At 34.3% G+C, this 19,456-nt stretch overlaps 1 protein-coding gene across 1 annotated transcript in view; it reads right to left on the bottom strand.

Annotated features, from left to right (window-relative positions):
- The window catches only part of Mgat4d (MGAT4 family member D), a 48,673-nt gene continuing 29,217 nt past the window's right edge, over positions 1-19,456 (bottom strand). The window contains exons 8-11 of the mRNA XM_027926548.2: positions 18,503-18,617; positions 15,417-15,547; positions 11,606-11,713; positions 1-237 (exon numbers count right to left, since the gene is read on the bottom strand). Coding sequence (XP_027782349.2) covers positions 1-237; positions 11,606-11,713; positions 15,417-15,547; positions 18,503-18,617 — 591 coding nt within the window. The remainder of the gene's footprint in view (positions 238-11,605; positions 11,714-15,416; positions 15,548-18,502; positions 18,618-19,456) is intronic.

Raw genomic sequence — 19,456 nt, 5'->3', positions numbered from 1 at the left:
CTACTCGGTCTCCGCGTCTCCCCAGACAAATCCCGCCGGCAGTCGCCCAGCAGCGGCTGCTAACCGCGCATGCGCGAGCGGCGTCCGGCGGCGAGGCGGCCGCGGCCCCAGGCGCGTGCGACGCTCACCTGCAGCTGGGCGCTCAACTGCCCGCGGGCCCTGAGCCCTCAGTAAAGCGCGTCCTCCCCGGCTCGCGCCCCGCGGCTCCGAGACAGCAGATCCAGAGCGCCTGCATCTCTGGGCAAACAGTAGGTTCCATAATTGGGCCCTGAATTTTATGTAAATTGCACCATAATTGGATCCTGAATTTTAGGTACATCACGTTTTTGGACGGTGCTCCCTTAACAGATACAGCAGGTTTAGATTAGCATTCTAGGTATTTTAAGATGTGAGCTGTGATTGTTATCAGCAGGAAGGCCTGCTATTTCATCGGCGTGTATGATATATATTAGATGCTAATGTAATAAATTATATATGAAACACTGCGTTTCTTTCGACAACATTATTAAGAATTTACCTGAGACGCATGACGTCCATTGAGCCTTTTCTTGGTGGTGCTAATTTTGAATACTTTCCCTTCTGTACAGCTCCAACTCTCCATTTGTAACTGATAAGTAATCTGTGTGAACAAACTTTGAGGATGTGTAAATATCTGGTTCTTCATCAAATTTACTATTCCACTCTCTCTACCCTGAGTTTAGGAACTATCAACAATACTTGCCTAGATCAGTGATTTTCTAACTCTCATTTTCCTTCTATAATAGGCAACGTTCCATTAGAGTTTTTATTTACCCATTCATCTATTGTATCGTAGGTATACAATTGTTCCTCCTCCTCCTCCTCCTCCTCCTCCTCCTCCTCTTCTTCTTCTTCAATGAATTACAGTCCATTTCTGTGTTGAGTTATTTTGGTGCTCAAATGGTCCCAGAATTGATAAATGGAAGTCTTTTCAAGCTAGCTCTGGTATTCTTTGTGCATGTTTGGCACACAATTTGATAACTTTTGACATATCACAACAAATACTGAATTAGTCAGCTTCAGTTGTTTCCCTGTCCCTATCCCTAAGCAATCACAGATTTTTTTGTTTTGATTAGATTGCATATTTTAAGAATTTAATATAAATGGAACCATACAACATGTACTCTTTTTGAGGGGGGGTTGTCTTTTAAGCTGCATTAATTACTTTGAGTTCCATCCTTGTGTTTGTATTGTTAGTTCCTTTTAATCACTGTTACCTCTCTGTTTATTACATGCACATCTTAATGGACAGGTCTTGTCAATTACAAATAAATATGCTGTAAACATTCAGTACAAGTCTTTGGAGGCACATACGTTTTAATTTCTCTTGAGTAACTAGGAGTGGAAAGGGTGAAATATGTGGGAGTGCATTTGTTTGACTGTTTAAGAACATGCTGAGAGCTATTTTCCAAACTGGTTATGCTATTTTATGCTCCCATTAGCAATGCATGAGAGTTTCAGTTGCTGTACATGGCAAGATTGTTTAGTAGGTCACTTTAATTTTAGCCTTTCTAGCAGCCAGCAATATCTGTGGTTTTAAATGCTACATAGTTTTCTTAACAATTACCAGTACCCTCTGTAGAAGTTGCATTCCCACAAACAGGGTATGAGAGTTTATTCTCACTTATCAAGGAAGTACTCATTCATCAAATTTTCTCCAAAGTTTTTATAGGAAATAGGTGTTGAATTTTTGATAGGTTTTGTTTTCAGCCTCTGTGGAGGTAATCATATGATTTTTGTTTTCTCCTTAAACCTCTTGGGATTGTATACTATCATGATAGCCTCCCTAAAAGAATCCTAACAACTTCTTGCACTCTTGGTATAAATACCAAGCATGATATGTTGTTTTCTTAAAGTGGCTTGGAAGCTACTTCTAATTCTGCATTTAGGAATTCTGCACTATTATCATAAAAGATATTGCTCTGCAGTTTTCTGTGCTCTCATTATAGGGATTAGATTCTAATGTTATATTTACACCATTAAAATAATTTGGAAAAATTCATATTTTGCTGTATTCTGAAACAGTTTAAAAGTACTGGAGCTACTTGGTTTCCAAAAGGTTAGTTCAATTCCCCTGTATAAGCACCTGGGACTGGTGCCTCTTTGTGCTGTTAGGTGATTTCTTGACCACATTCTCTATTTCTTTCATGAAAAAATGTCGTTAAGCTTTCTGTTTTTATTGACATCAGTTTTGGTAAACTGTGTTCCCTAATATATTATTCATTTTATCTGCAGGTAGAGAAATAAAGCTAACATCAGCAAAACAAAAATATATTAGCTTGTATGAACTTCTTCATAATTCATTGCCTAATAATGGCTTCCAAGTCAACACAGCATCTAAAAATGGATGCCAAAGATCTTAGAAAGAAAGGAAAATACAGTGTTTCAATCGGTAATACCAGCCCAGATTTACCTCCCACTATTTGTTCAAAACTGTCACAGTTCTACCCTAGAGTGGAAGTCCATGCAAAGAAACACAAAAGCCCCAAGACATTATTACACATCTATTTTAAAGGAGGGTATCTCTTTCCCTTCCATTCAAGAGTGGAAACATATCTACTATTACTGCTAATATTAGTAACATTGCTACATTACTAGAAATTCACATAAATGTTCTGCTGTAATTTGGATCCAGAATGTCCCCCCAAAGAACGTTGCCTCTTGAATAAAACTACCTAGATTTAATTTTAATTCTACATATGAACCTGGAATATGCTCTAGCAGACTTAATTTTAAAATTTCAAAATTGAAGTTAAATTTAAAATCTTTGTAACATACATATATCCTCTTCTAAAAGAACAACTAAATGGACACATGTGAACAGCACGTCTTTCATATTTTCTTTGCAAATTGGCATGTGATAAAGTTATACTGAGGTAAATGTGTGAAGAATTGGTACAGGTAAGATGGCAATAAAAAATTAAGATGCATTTGATTAAAGGATAAAAAGCAAGAAATATCTCTTATATTGCTCAAAATAAATAAAGTCAAATCCAAAAGAAAAACAGCAAGGAAAAAAAAAACAATACATTTTAATAGATCCCTGTAAGAAACTGATGGGTGAGGCAGAACAAATAATGTTTTAAAAGATTTAAGCAACCAAATGAAAAGCCCAGACCCGATAATTAGGAATACTTTAAAAAGACATGTTTAAAGCATAAAATCAACATTTGTAAAAACAAATGAGATCCACATATTTTTAAAGAAGTATACAGAAACTATACAATTTTTCCAAAATCATACTGAACATAAGGATTCACAACAGTTCTAAACTTTTATCACACAGATAACATTCTCTTAACAATGCAATCAAATTAGAAATCAACAATAAAAATAAATGGAAATAAAGCTAACATCAGCAAAGCAAAAATATATTAGCTTGTATGAAAAAGCAAACATACTCCCAAATAATCCACAGGTTAAACAAATCCTTCAAATGAAATGGTTATCAAGAATATTTACATAACAAGGTGTTTAATAATCAGCTTAAATGGCACCTAGGAATAAGTTTAGAGTTTGCAATGTTATTTATTAAAACACAAGAAGATGTTTGGCACTGCCAGCCTTGCTCAAATTTGTGCTTTCTATTTCTTTAGGTATTGCAGCAAGATGGAGAAGACCATATGCCAATTGGACAGAACTTGTCTGTGACAGTAATACATTTCTGAGCTTTAGCTATTTATTGAGATTATGGGATAGCCTTGTTTTCTATGTTGATAGAATACAGTTCTTAATTTTTTAAAATGTCCCTGCCTTTACTGATTTTTAGATAGTAAATTGTAGTAGTTACACACATCATAAATAAAAAGATCGATTATTACTGTTATTATTATCATTATTATTTTGGCAGTACTGGGGGATGGAACCTGTACATTCTAAGCAAGCACTCTACCACTGAGTTGCACCCACACTTCCTGTTCTATTTGTTCCCCCTTGGCATAAGAGGTCATTTAAAACTTTCAAGGTTGTCAATTTCTTCATTGCTTTTTCTCTTCTGGATGATTAAGTATTCTCACTATTTCAATTTCTGAAAGACGATATTAGAAATCAAGTTTATTTGAAGTTCCAAGTATTGCAGTTTCTTCTTGATATTTTTATTATTTTAGAATTTTCTGAAATAAAAGTGAGAAAACTTTAACTTTGAGAAAACTTTAACTTTGAGAAAAAACATAACTCATAAATATATAATTATTTCTCTAACAATTGATAGTTTATTTATTGTATCTTCGTTGATATCATTACATCACCCTTTAAAGGGAGAAGATAACTTTGCATTGACAAATGAAATAATTCTTAAGATGCATTATTAGATAATGCCTATTTCAGTACTGTCATGGTGTTAAAATTAGCGAAAGTGAGCCAATACCCCCCCAAAAAACTAATGCCTAATGTTTTCTCTGATATAAGGAGACTGATACATAGTGGGGTAGGGAGGGGAAGCATGGCAGGAATAGAAAAACTCTAGATAGGGCAGAGGGGTTGGAGGGGAAAGGAGGGGCCAGGGGTTTAGCAATGATGGTGGACCGTGATGGACATCATTATCCTACGTACATGTATGAAGACACAAATTGGTGTGAACATAATTTATATACAACCAGAGATATGAAAAATTGTGCTCTATATGTGTATTAAGAATTATAATGCATTCTTGCTATCATTTATTTTTTTAAAAAATCAACTAAAAAGTTAAAAAAGAAAACAGGACCATGAATGGCGACTTGGATATAAGAAAAGATTTCCTGCAAGAAATGTGGCTGAGCTGAAACCTGAGAGTTAAGAAGGGTTAAGGAAAGAGTGTTTTAGAAAGGGAAAATGTTCAAGAAAAGACATAGTAAATTCAAGGAGTCAAAATTGACTTAGTTTGGTCTCGTTTAGTAGTTAAATTAAGGGTTGAGAGGGGATGGGAACTTCTGAGGAGGAGAATGCAAAAAAAAAAATGAAACTGAAGAAATAATAAAAAGCTTGAATATGAAGGCTGTCTCTAAATCAGGCTGGTGACTTTGAACTTTTCTGTAAAGGCAGTGAGAATTTATGGAAGGATTTAATCCAAACAATGAAAGTTCAAAAAGTTAAAGAGTTTCATTTGGGATCTATAAGACTTTATAAGTCTCTTGTGTGAGGTATTGAGGAAAGAGCTAATAATATGAAATCTTAGATACTAATGTTGGTTTTGTCAGTAACAATATTCATGGCTTAACTGGGGGGGGGGGGATTGGCAAATGAGACCATGCTGCAGTGACCTAAGGGGTGAAGGGGGAGTTGAGATGGTGAGGATGGACCTAGCTTTCAAGAAGCTGGTCTGGAGGCAAAGAGCTAGAAATAGGGCAATACGTCAAGGCCTCCAGCAGTGGAAGGGGCTGGAGAAGAAGCTGGTAGCCCAAGGAACATCAAAGCTATGGGTCTGGAACAAGACAGCTGATTACAGAGGTATTCCAGACCAGTTCTAATGCAAGTAAATGTTGATTGCAATTAATGCATAATTATTTTTGAAATTTTTTCTACACCATTGTTTAACAGTGCTCACATAAGTTGTCATATTTTCCTCATAATGGTTAGTTAACTTCTGTCTCCTAGAACATGAGAAAGTATCTCATGGCTAAAATTTTAAATGAATATTTAAAAAAGTCCAAATCAATGATGTTGGATTACTGAGTTTTATGTCGAAATTAGGGTGCATTGTTTGACTGCTCATTACTTTGAAGAATGAACAACATAACTAAATTCAGAGTCAAACCTACTAGGAAGTCCATGCCAGTTCTCCTTTCCTTGGGCATGACATATTTATCCTATTTGTTTACTTATTGTGCTACAGAGACTTGGGCTTTTGGATCTATGGATTTGTCTCAGTTGGTTACAAGTTCCACAATCATGAGTTTTAATATAATTTAAGTGGATAAAATCACTTGGAAACAAGTTTATGAAATGGAATCAAAGATCTTTAGTACCTGTAACCTACCTAAAACTGATGTGAAATTTTGTCCATAATCTGTCTCTCCACAGTTTGGGACTACTGTGAAGACTTATAAATCTTTCTGCTGCAGCAATTAGATGAGGAATACAAGTAGCCTGGGTGAATGGTACTTGATAATGTGTGTAACTAAATGAGAGCCACTTAAGTTTATCAATTGGCAATCAGAAGCAGGAGGATAGGATGACTAGAATCTACAGCAGTCATTTCTCTCCTACAATTCTTTGGTATGAACCAATTAATGTTTTCAAAGTACTGCAGCTGTCATTATAAAAGGCATTGCCACAGAAACAAAGCAAGGTCATTGGTAAATCAGAGGTAAGGAACACACTCAAAATTTATAATTACTGGAGAAAGTTGCCCAATTTTCATAAAATGCTACCTGTTTTGATACACATGTATGGCTACAAATGTGTGAATATATGTTGGTACATTGGAAAACAATTGAATTACACTTGTATTATAAAATAGAGGATTAATGAGATACAGGCATGGTTTTATTTGAAAATGTGAATGGCAGCACAAGCATGGTGTCAATGTGTAGCAAACCAAGGCAGCATTGACTTAACCATGTGTTACATTGGGGTCATTCATTTTTAGCACCAAATTGTGCAAACTGATATGAATACACCTCTGGAAATGAAGATGTGAACGCACAAAAATAAGCAGAAACCACATGGCTTGAATGTATTTTCAAGATTTGATGAAATGCATTATTATGCACATGATCAGTGGTTGTAATATTGTATTTGTTAGGTATTTAATTGGGATGCCATTTACATCTGTAACTGTGTGTTTCAGACTATTTTTTAAAGCTCCATACCCTTTTGAACTCATCACTGGCTACCATGAGATCATTCCTCACTTACCCAAGACCAGAAAAGAAATAAAGATGATTATTATTATAATAAAAAAAATAATGAAAGTGGATTTCCATCAGCAGGATTCCTGGGAAATCTGTATGTTCAGATTATCATTACAGCCAAAGAACTATTGTAGATAATGTACAAAGGCGTTAGTGTAACTTACTGTGAAAACACATACAATAATTTTTAATTATAATAAATTATAACAATTTTTAATTATAATAAATGAAATTTTTAATTATAATAAATAAATGAAAGAGATTGGATGTAAAACTTAATGAACTGATGATATTTTGCTGTCAATATAAAATAATATAGTTATTACATTTCATATGACAACAGTTTGGGATTTCTTATAACTTGAAAGGGGTAAAATGCCCACAATGACTCAAAGAAATCAACATTGTTCTTTAGGAAAGAACATCATTTTCTAGTTCCAAATTCTGAGAAAAAAAATGTGTCACATGGATCTTTATATAAAATGAAAACATAAAACTTTAAATAAAATGCAGAAATGTTGCATATCATTCTTTAATAAAAGTCTAGGGTAGTCCCATAGCCTGAATCAGCCAAATTAAAGCTTTTTTTATTTTTTTCATTTTAATTTGTTATATATGACAGCAGAATGCATTACAATTCATATTACACATATAGAGCACAATTTTTCATATCTCTGGTTGTACACAAAGTATATTCACACCATTCTTGTCTTCATACATGTACTTAGGGTAATGATGTCCATCTCATTCCACCGTCGTTTCTACCCCCATACTCCTTCCCTTTCCTCCCTCCCTTTTTCTGTATCTAGAATTGATCTAATCCTCCCATGCACCCCCCCCCCCCCCCCGCACCTTATGAATCAGCATCTTTAAATCAGAGAAAACATTCGGCATTTGTTTTTTTGGGATTGGCTAACTTTACTTAGCATTATATTATTCTCCAACTCCATCCATTTACCTGCAAATGCCATGATTTTATTCTCTTTTAATGATGAGTAATATTCCATTGTGTATATATATACCACAGTTCTTTATCCATTCATCTACTGAAGGGCATCTAGTTTGGTTCCACAATTTAGCTATTGTGAATTGTGCTGCTGTAAACATTGATGTGGCTGTGTCCCTGTAGTATGCTGTTTTTAAGTCCTTTGGGTATAGACTAAAGAAAGAAAAGTCCAGGACCAGATGGATACACAACTGAGTTCTACAAAACCTTTAAAGAGGAACTAATACCAATACTCTTCAATGTATTACAGGAAATAGAAAAAGAGGGAACACTTCCAAACTCATTCTATGAGGCCAATATCCACCCTGATTCCAAAACCAGGCAAAGCACATCAAAGAAAGGAAACTTCAGATCAATATCTCTAATAAACATAGATGCAAAAATTCTCAATAAAATTCTGGCAAATTGATTACAAAAACATATCAAAAAGATTGTGCACCATGATCAAGTGGGCTTCATCCCAGGGATACAAGGTTGGTTCCACACATGGAAATCAATAAACATAATTCATCACATCAATAGACTTAAAGATAAGAACCACATGATCATCTCAACAGATGCAGAAAAAGCATTTGACAAAATACAGCACCCCTTCATGTTCAAAACACTAGAAAAACTATGGATAACAGGAACATATCTCAACATCGTAAAAGCTATCTATGCTAAGCCCTAGGTCAACATCATTCTAAATGAAGAAAAATTGAAAGCATTCCCTCTAAAAACTGGAACAAGACAGGGATGCCCTCTTTCACCACTTCTGTGTAACATAGTCATTTTAACAGTGGCCCTAGCAATTAGAGAGATGAAAGAAATTAAAGGGATACGGATAGGTAAAGAAAAACTCAAATTAGCACTATTTGCCGACAATATGATTCTATACCTAGAAGACCCAAAAAATTCTACCAGAAAACTTCTACAACTAGTAAGTGAATTCAGCGAGTTACAGCATTTTAAAGCGAAGTATCCTTCCTTCTACTCCTTCTTCCTCCACCTTCATCTAGGCTCATCATGGTTCTCAACAGCAACAACTAAACAAATGGGACATAGGTGACAAAAGTAAGGTGAACTGAAAGATAACTGGATTTGTGTGTTCTATCTGGCAGCCCTATCTCCAGTGCATTTAAATGCTTGGCCCTGCAGCTGGTGCAGTGCAGTAAAAGGAAAATGACTTTTTGCATAGGAAAGAACATTAGCTAGTTCTAAAAAACATGCTATTTGTCTGCTTATCAATTTTTAAAAATATTTTTTAGTTGTTGATGGACCTTTATTTTATTCATATATTTATATGTGGGGCTGAGAACTGAACCCAATGCCTCACACATTGAGGCAAGTGCTCTATCACTGAGCTACAATCACAGCCCTGCTTACCAATTTTTAAAAAATTTTCCAGTGCGAATATTTTATGTGGATTTTCAGAAATTACCATTTTACCCACACCAAAATATTTTAGTAATTTCTAAAAGGAAAATTGTTATGTTTATTATAGATTCAGAATATGACATGCTAAGCAACATTTAAATGAAAGATCTAGGCAAGTTTCAAAAAAATTCAAATTAAGAAAGCTCATCACTAAGATGACATTGTATTTCTTGTTTCATTAGGTTATTTTTTGAACTACAAGTTAAATAATACTTTTTCTACTTAATAAAATTGTAGTCTAAAAAACTTATCTTAAATGTTAAAAGTTTTACAGTAAGTGTAATACATAATTTAACTGGTTAAGGAATGCATTCTACAGAGAGTTTTTTTTTTTAAGAAAAACTTATAGGAATGAATATTAAGGAAAACATAGAAACAAAAATTGAACATATATGGAACACAATTTTTAAAATGATACAAGATTAACAAATATCTAATAACTGCCACATATTTATGTCAAGTTTTATACTTACCACTTTATTATTAAAGGCTTAACATTTTAAAAATATGATGTCTCTTATCCACTCTTAAGAAGGTTGAGAAACAGTTTTATTCTTGTTATGCTACTTTTTCCAAAGAATGAGTCTGATGCTTTTTAAAGGAGCTGTTAAAATTATGAAAATCCTAATAATAGATATCCTGTCAGAAATTTTTAAAATAATTTTAAAATAATTTAATACATGGCATATTATTTGTTATAAATTCTATTTTATGCGGTATGAAGTATACAAAGCAAAAATAGCCAAGATTACAACATCAAAATATGAATGCTAATGTGTACAGTCTTAATCTGCCATGAATTTATAAATGTTAAGATCTTATGTGGTAAAAATAGAAGATGTTAGAAAAGATTCCCATTATAAAAAATAAGGTGACCCAAAATAAGAAGACATAGACCAGCTTGTGCCTACACCTTCTGCTGCCATATTTTATGTTTTTGATGGTGGTGTTTTTTTGCATAAAAATTCACAACCTTTAAAATTGTATTATTCCAGGCACTTGCGTTGTCTTGTCTGCTGCACACGTTTGTTCCTGGATTCTCCCTGGCCTGAGGGTTGGCAGCTGACTTGACTGAGCTCACACTGTGTTCCCAGTCCTCCTCTAGGACTGCGGTACCAAACATGGAGCAGGAAAGGCAGAAAGAGGGCAGGTCATGGTTGACGGGAGGATGTGGACGTGCAACTCTCATCTCAGTTGACAGAGGAATAAAACCATGTCCTTTGTTGTGTGAAGACACTAAGGAGAGCCACGCCAGTAGCATCTCAAAGATGGAAGCAGCTTTAGAGGTCATTTAATTTATACTTTTTGTTTTATTGTTGAAGAAATCTCAGAGAAGTGTTTGTCTAATGTCAAACACACACAGATATATATGTATACATACAGTCCTAGGTCACTGAGACTAACCTTGGTGTTTTGAAAATGAACCCTTTGTTTCTTGTAATCTGCTAAGATGCTCCCGTAGATTGTATAAGTAGCCCCCAAAGTCCCATGTGTTGAAGGCTTTGTCACCACCACCCTATGGTGCTGTTGGGAGGTGATGGAAACTTTAAGAGGTGGGACCTATTGGGAGAAAGTTAGGTCACTGAGGATGTGTCTTGAAGGGGATATTAGAACCTAGCCTCTTTTCTTTCTTTGCTTTTCCAAAATTAAGTGAGCAGCTCTTCTGCCATGTGCTCCCACCATGATGTACTGTCCCACAACAGTCCCAAAGCAGTAAGACAAGAAAAACATGGAAGGAAATCTTTGAAACTATGAGCCAAAATAAACCATATTCCTTATTAAGTTGATTATGTCAGGTATTTTGTCACAGTGCTGAAAGCTAACTAACACAAATGCTAAGTAATATTATCAATAATATTACTTCCAAAAATAATGTGAAACTTAAGGATGATTAATATGAAACAAAGTTGAAATTTTCTTTATCTGATAGAGCCATCTAAATAAAAATAATTATAAATTTAAACTAAACAATAAAGTTCCCCAATTTTTGAATTTTTTTTTATAATTTTGAATTTTAGATAGTGAATTTTATCATGATTTTCAAAATGCTTTTTTAATCTTATTACTTGAATTTTACAGTGGAAAGTAGGAAGATAAACATGTTTATGTAGGCTGTAAGTTTCCTTATCCTGATAAAATAACTTGGGTCTTTAATAAGAGTTAATTGTTAAATTTCTAGGTTCTCTTCACAACACATGGTTTTGTACTACATGAATTCTGCCTAGACAACAGTATTTTATAGTCTCCCACATTATCACTCCTTTTCTAAATGTTATTTTATAATTACATGAAACAGTATAAATTAGTAAGTTCCATTTCAAAATCTTACTTTGTAATATTGTTCTTTTCCAGGAAGTGACGAATGTATACCCACGTGCTGGAAAAGAGAAGGTTTATGCTGAAGAAGTATGTGTTTCTGGCGTTTTGAACATTCTTTCTGAGGGAAAAAAATGAAACAAGAATCTTCTGTAAAATTCCAGCTATTCCTTTTTATCACATTTACAGACAACAGGAGTTTTATGATATTCATTTTTGCTAGAGTTCTATATTACTATTTTAAAATTTAAAACCTTTAGTTCTTAGCTCTTTCTTCATAATAGAGCAAAAGAGTTGGGCTAGGAGAAGGTTTGGGTTAAAGCCTGTATTTTCATGAACTCCATCTCAGAAAATAAGGCTGCTATTGAGCCTGCTACCATTTTCCTTTCCTTTCTTTTCATTTTAATAATTTAAATGAAAATTTAGTATTTCCCTATCTTTTTCTATCACACTACATTATTCTGCCTTTCTCTTCCTGTACTAATCAGTATACACAAGAATTTTTTTTTTATTAATTGATTTTATTTTTTAAATACGTGGCAGCGGAATGCATTACAATTCTTACTACACATATAGAGCACATTTTTTCATATCTCTATTTGTATATAAAGTATGTTCATATCAATTCATGTCTTCATACATGTTCTTAAGAGGTTTCTTTTCTTTTTTTTTTTTAATTTTTTATTGTTGGCTGTTCAAAACATTACATAGTTCTTGATATATCATATTTCACAATTTGATTCAAGTGGGTTATGAGCTCCCATTTTTACCCCATATACAGATTGCAGAATCACATCAGTTGCACATCCATTGATTTACATATTGCCATACTAGTGTCTGTTGTATTCTGCTGCCTTTCCTATCCTCTACTATCCCCCCTCCCCTCCCCTCCCCTACCCTCTTCTCTCTCTGCCCCCTCTACTGACATTCGTTTGTCCCCCTTGTATTATTTTTCCCCTTCCCCTCACTTCCTCTTGTATGTACTTTTGTATAACTCTGAGGGTCTCCTTCCATTTCCATGCATTTTCCCTTCTCTCTCCCTTTCCCTCCCTCAGATGAATTTCTACTCAATACCGAATGTAGGAAAACATTGTATTAACGGATCATTTTTATAATTATAACAATTTAATGATCTAGAGTTAACTCAATTTGAAACTACATCAGATAAAATTGGTTGAGGAGTTAAAATGTAACAAGTATGACAATATTTGTTAAGCCATTAATACAGCTCTGGTGGGAGTGTATTGTCAAATGTGACTTCCCAGCAGGACACCCCAAAGAGCCTGCTGGTAAAGTCAACCTGCATGAATCACATATGGCAGTAAGGAAAGCAACACCCAAGGAAGTCCTTGTAGTATCTGGTCAAATCTTTTGCCTTTTTTAAATTTGATTGTTGCTGTGTTTGTGAATTCTATGTATATATTCTGAATATAAGTCCCTTGCTGGATATGGAATTTATCAATATTTTCTTTTACTCTGTGTTCTCTTGTCATTCTCTTAACGGTGTCTTTTACAACACAGAAGTTATTTATTTTTTTCACTTGGATGAAGTCCAAGTTTCTTTCTATTTCCATTTGACTGAGAGATTTTTATCATGAGTAGATATGGAATTTTGTCAAATAATTTTTTGGCTTTTCTTCCTTAGAATCTTTTTTTTTCCCCAGAGCTATTTATTTTATTTATTTATTTTTATTAGTTGTTCAAAACATTACATAGCTCTTGACATATCATATTTCATACATTTGATTCAAGTGGATTATGAACTCCCATTTTTCCCCTGTATACAGATTGCAGAATCACATCGGTTACACATCCACGTTTTTACATACTGCCATACTATTGTCTGTTGTAAATGGATAGATTATATTGTATAGTTTTCAAATATTAAGCCAGTCTTGTATTCATAAGATAAGTAGCAATTGGCATGTGTGTTACTCTTTTTATGTACTGCTGGATTCAATTTGCTATTTTTTAGATGAGAATTTTATGTTGATATTTATGAAAATATTTGTCTTTGTTTTGTTTTGTTTTGTTCTTTGGCATTATCTTTGCCTGGTTTTCATATCAGGGTGAAATGGGTTGGGATAATTGCCATTATTTCTTCCTTCAATGTTTAGATAAAATTCATTTTTGAGACAATCTGGACCTGGAAATTTCTCTCTCAGAAGGTTTTTCACTGTTAATCTAATTTCTTCAGTACATATATTACCATTCAGGTTGCCTACTTATTTCCAGATGAGTTTTGGTAGTTTGCAAATTGTGATGAATGGTTCATTTCATTTAAGTTGACAAATTTATAAGCATAGAACGCTTTGTAGTGTTCCGTGTTTATCCTTTTAATGTGTGTGAAGCAGTCATGATATTCTCCTTCATTCTGATATGGTAACTGTGTCTTCTTTTTTGTCAGTTGTTAGAAATGTATCAGTTTCATCGTTCTTCACAGAACTAGCTTTTGGTTCCATTAATCTCCAATGGGTTGTGCTTTTATTGTTTTCTGCTTTTGTCATTATTTGCTCCCACTGCTTGCTTTATTTTGCCCTTATTTTTTACTTTATTAAGACGGCAGCAGATGTTAATGTGAGAGTTTTCTTCTAAGATTTAGATGTGATGCTATAAATTTTTCTCTAGTGCGTTAGTTGGGTGCCACAAATATTGATACACTGTATTTTCATTCAGTTTAAATAATTTTCTCATTTCCTTTGAGGCATCCTATTTCACCCTCAGTTTATTGAGAAGAGTGTTGCTTGCTTCCCATACATTTGAGATTTTACTTACCTTTCTATTATGATTTCCAATTTGAGTGTGCTGTGGTCAGAGCATACTTTTTTATTATTTCAATTTAAATTTGATAGGCTTTGTTTTATGACTCGAGGTGTGACTATTTTGGTGACTTTTCTATGTGTATTTTAGAAGAACTCATGTTTCACTATTGTTGGGTATAGTGGTTTTTAAATATTCATTAAATCCAGTTGGTAGCTGTTGATTTTCAGTTCTTTGCTCTCCTTGCTGGTTTTTGTCTGCTTAGAGGAGAGTATTAAAAAAATCTCCAACTATATTTGTGGATAAATATATTTCTCCTTTCAGTTCTGTTAGATTTTACTTCATGTATTTTGAGACTCTCTAGTTGGATGCATATACTTTTAGGATTGATATGTCTTCTGGGTGAACTCAGCATTCAGCACATAATATCTTTCTTGATCTCTTTGTTTTTTGTTGGTCTGAAGTCCACTTTTGTATTAATGTAGTTACTCTTACAAATTTCCTTTGATTTGCATCATATATATTTTTTCATGTGTTACTTTTTTTTTTTTTTTTTTGAGACAGCTCTCACTAATTTACTTAGGGCCTTGCTAAGTCACTGAGGTTGGCTTTGAACTTGTCATCCTCCTTCCTTAGCCTCCAGTGTCACTGGGCTTACAGCATGCACCACAATGTCCAACTTCCATGTATGACTTTCAATCTATACCTTACATTTGAACTGAGTATAGACATTGACTGTTGTGTCATTTAAAAAGTTCTGTTATGATGATCTCCTAATTGGCATATTTTGTCCATTTATATTTAATGTAAATACTGGAATGTTTGCATTTATGTCTACCATTTTTTTCCCCATTTGCTCATTCTATCTTTGGCTCTGTTTCCACTTTTCACAGCATTTTTGGTTTATAAGTACTTCATTAATTGTGCAAAAATATTGGTAAAAACATTAAGAGAGAGTATCAAGTTTAAAAAATTGATTTGGGTTGGTAAACAAATTTTAGGTAATTACATAAGACAGTGTTTTCTTAAAATAATTGGTATTTATAAAGTAAAGAAATACTCACAAAATTTTCTGCTGGATCACACATCTTTACCTGGAATATGGTCTCCAAGAGCAAGTCTATGGGTTTATCTTTGTAGAACATTAGAAAAAAATGTACAAAGCCAGGCAAGTCCTCGGTTCTAAACAGTTTTCCTATAGGTAAAAGTAAATAAATACAAATAATTCATAAATAGTTGTCCATTCCATTAAACATGGAAAAAGAGCAACTATAAAAACTTAAATATAACCTATTCTTTAGAAGTCAAGTTTAAAGCATCAATGAAGTTGGAAGAAGAGAAAGTAAAATACTGTGTCTGCTTAAGTATTGATTAAGGGTTACCAGTTCTGAAGAAAAGAGGGTAAGCTGGTTTAGATTCACTGATACTCTCAGGAAATCAATTTTGATATCTAGTACAAATTGGTTGTCCAAAATGAAGTGAAAGATAAGTAAATGGAGTGGAGAGTACAAGAACTGTAATCTCTTATTGAACTTTGTACAACTGTGATTTTTTTTACCTGACTTATGTAACATTTTATCCATCTACTGCCTACTTACCTTTAGTACTTAATTTTTATTAAAATACTGTATTATTTTGATATTTGAGCACATTATTTGACTTTTTTAATATTAAGATTCTTAAAGATTTACTATGTTTAAAATATGATTTTATCAGGTCTAATTACTTTTTTCTAATATACTGCATCTTTAATTTTAAAGTGAAATAAGAGGAATAAGATTCAGTTAAATGGTCACTTTATTCATGCAAAATACATTTAACCAATTAATAAGCATGATCATAGGATGCGAGCATGTTTCAATTTTCCTTGAAACTTGGATTTTTGTGGGTGATTTAATTATATGGCTATATCTTAACTTTTGGCACTCATTTACATATTAGCCAAAGCAAGGGATTCCATAACAGGAAGAGTTAATTCATTTCCCCATCTGCTGATAGCATGCTGTAAAATTCTATTTATCAGGTTCATGTTTTTGGTAAATAATAAATAACAGAATTTTCATCACGACACAGCCAAAACCTACACAAAGTTAAGCCTCAGTAAGACTTTGGTGTCATGTCCAGTTTATATGTGGTGATTAAAATGTAAATACCCTGTGCTTCTTGTACTTGAAGTTCTTGACACAGAAAATTCTTTGAGAATATTAAATTCTCAGAGTAATACAACGAGATTATTTCCTCTTGAAGCTTCTCATCAGGTATTATGTTTACCTATGATATTTTTCTTATTTTAGCCAAGGCTGAGTAAAAAACCTCTGAAGTTTAAAATGTTGTGGAAACTTTGGGGAAAGCAGTGTGATCAAGTAAGTATATAAAGAACAGATTGACCTTACTAGCAATCAGTGAAAGGCTTTATGGTCCTCCCAATGGCAAATAAATAAAGACAAATGTTGACAAGCACATGATCCCCAGAAGCAAGACCTCTAGAGCGCTTATGAGAGCATCAACTACAGCCAATCTGCAAAGCAATCAGCTGTATTTGTCCTTAGCAATTCCTCCCCACAGGACATATAGGTCCTTTCTTTTTTTGTCTCTGGTAGTAGAAAATTGATAACAATCAAGGTCTGCCACTCAGGGAGTGGGTAAATCAAATGGACTAACACTCAGCATACATGCAGCAGTAAAAATAAATAAGTAAATAAAGAGAATGGACATAAAGCAACATGTTGAGAGTTTAAACATCTAGTTTTGCTGGCACAGTGTATGCCTGTAATCCCAGAAGCTCAGGAGGCTGAGGCAGAAGGATTATGTGTTCAAATACAGCCTCAGCAATTTGGTGAGGATCTAAGCAACTCAGTGAGACTCTGTCTCAAGATAAAAAATAAAAAGGGCTGGGAATGTGGATCAGTGGTAAAGCGCCCCTGGGTTCAATCCCTAGTACCAAAAAAAAAAAAAAAAGAAGAAGAAGAAGAAAGAAAGAAAGAAAATCTAATTTTGAGGAAAAATGTAAGGGAAAGAAATAGGCTTCTGTTATTACTAATTATGTAAATTTACAACAGGTACAAACAAGAGAAGCATCAAATATTTTACATAGATATGTGCAGATTTGTAAGTGCATCTCAACATGTTAGAATGAAAAGCTCGTAGTGGGTGGGGGAAAGTGAGAGCAGGGATTAAGGATAAAAGAAAGTAAGAGAGGGTACCTGTATGAATCAGTAACGTCAGGCACTGTGAAATGCGTACTGTTATTCAACTCGCTGCCTTGGGGTTCAAAAGGAACAGAAGGGTAGAAAGACGGAAGGTGGAAAGAACAGAAGGAATAAAAAAGAAAGTCTATGGAAGAATTGTTAAAAAAAAAAAAATCACCCAGCTGGATGTGGTGGCGTGCACCTGTAATACCAGTGACCTAGGAGGCATAAGCAGGAGGATCCCAAGTTCAAGGCCAGACTTGACAAATTAGCAGGACCGTGTCTCAGAATTTTTAAAAGGTTAGGGGGGAAACAGGGGTATAGCCCAGTGGTACAGCACTTGCCTAGTGTGTGCAAGGCCCTGGGTTCAATCCCCAACACCACCCCAATCACATTATGGGCAGTTTAAGGAAATTTTCTGAGGTGGGTATAGTTCATATCATATTTCTATATTGTTAAAGAATGTTGGCTTTATCATACTGGGAATTGCAGAGATAAAATTCCTTTCTGTAGAACTTCTGTTCTTTGATATTCAAAATTTCAGGGGAGAAAGGTTGCGGGGGGGGGGGGGGGGGGGTTGAACCCAGGCCCTTAAACATGCTCTTCCATCGGGCTATACCTTTGGTCCCTCGGTATTCTCCTATGTGAAAAAAAGAAAAGTACACCTTTTTCAGAGAGCTACTATGCCAGACTCTTAGCAACCACTTATAATTTTTTTTATACATAACTGTATATATGTTGATCTGCACATGTTTAGGGTATATCTAGAAAAAAACTTTCACTTAGGAAATGCTGAAATTCAGGTACTTGAACATGACTTTATTATTAAAATAATAATATCTTTACAGGAATCATGCCATTCCTTTCCATTTGGTAACAAACTCTTTGACAAGTTGTTAAAAAGTTTTGAGACTATTGTGTGCTACAAAATCTTGATCCAACAAAATAAACCAATTGCTTACCTATGAATCCAAGTACTGAAAACTGAATATAAAACCAATTATTCGAAGTGATATTATGTAAAAAATCTGTCATTTTTGTGAAGTACATCTTTCTAGCTATGATATCATCTTCTAGCTGGAAAAAAATAAAACCAAAAGGGCATTACTTCAATGCTTCTATTGTATAAGTTATATTAACTTGAAGATAGAAAATACTAACAGTAGAATACGCTGAAAGTGGGTTTTATGAGGTTAATAATTTAATTTTTAGTTCCATTCACTGAGGATATTCACAACTAGTCAATTTCCATTCTCTGATTCTGAGACTAAACAGACCCAGGGCTATTTTTTTTCCTTTCCTAAATTCTAATCTATAACATTCAATTCAAGACCTTCTTGAAAGAGTCTGTCTGAATCCATTTTCATCCCCACAAATACTTCAGCTTCTAGGCTAAGACTGTCTTAGGTTTGGGGGGCTGTTGTTAAAAGAAAAACTCTTATAGACAGGCTGACTTTCTTCTTATAGTTCTGAGGCTTGGAAGCCAATATCAAGGTGAGGGCAGATTTTGTGTCTGCTGAGGGTTGTATCTTCAAGCGTGGCATCTTCTATGTGTCTTCACATGGTGGAAGGAACTAGCCAACTCTCTGAAGCCTTTGTCATAAGGGCACTAATCGCAATCTCCAGGGCTTCACCCCTATGATCTAATCACATTTTAAAGGCACCACTTCCTAATATCATCACTTTGGAGGTTACAGTTTCCGTACAGTAATTTGGGGCAGAGGTACACACATTCGAGCCTAACAAAGAGTAACTAGCATTATGCTTGGATGATAAGTGCCATGTTCTGTCTCCAACTAGTACAGCTGACAAAGTTGTCCTCAGCAAAGAGGTGACAAAAAGGAACTGGGCATTCCTGTCCAGGCACTAAGGAACTAAAAAAGACCCTGTCTCTAAATAAAATACAAAATAGAGCT

This window comes from Marmota flaviventris, chromosome 7, assembly GCF_047511675.1.
Source record: "Marmota flaviventris isolate mMarFla1 chromosome 7, mMarFla1.hap1, whole genome shotgun sequence".
Lineage (NCBI taxonomy): Eukaryota > Metazoa > Chordata > Mammalia > Rodentia > Sciuridae > Marmota > Marmota flaviventris.
Note: the sequence above shows the minus strand (reverse complement) of the source record. Positions and strands in the feature narration are given on the sequence as shown.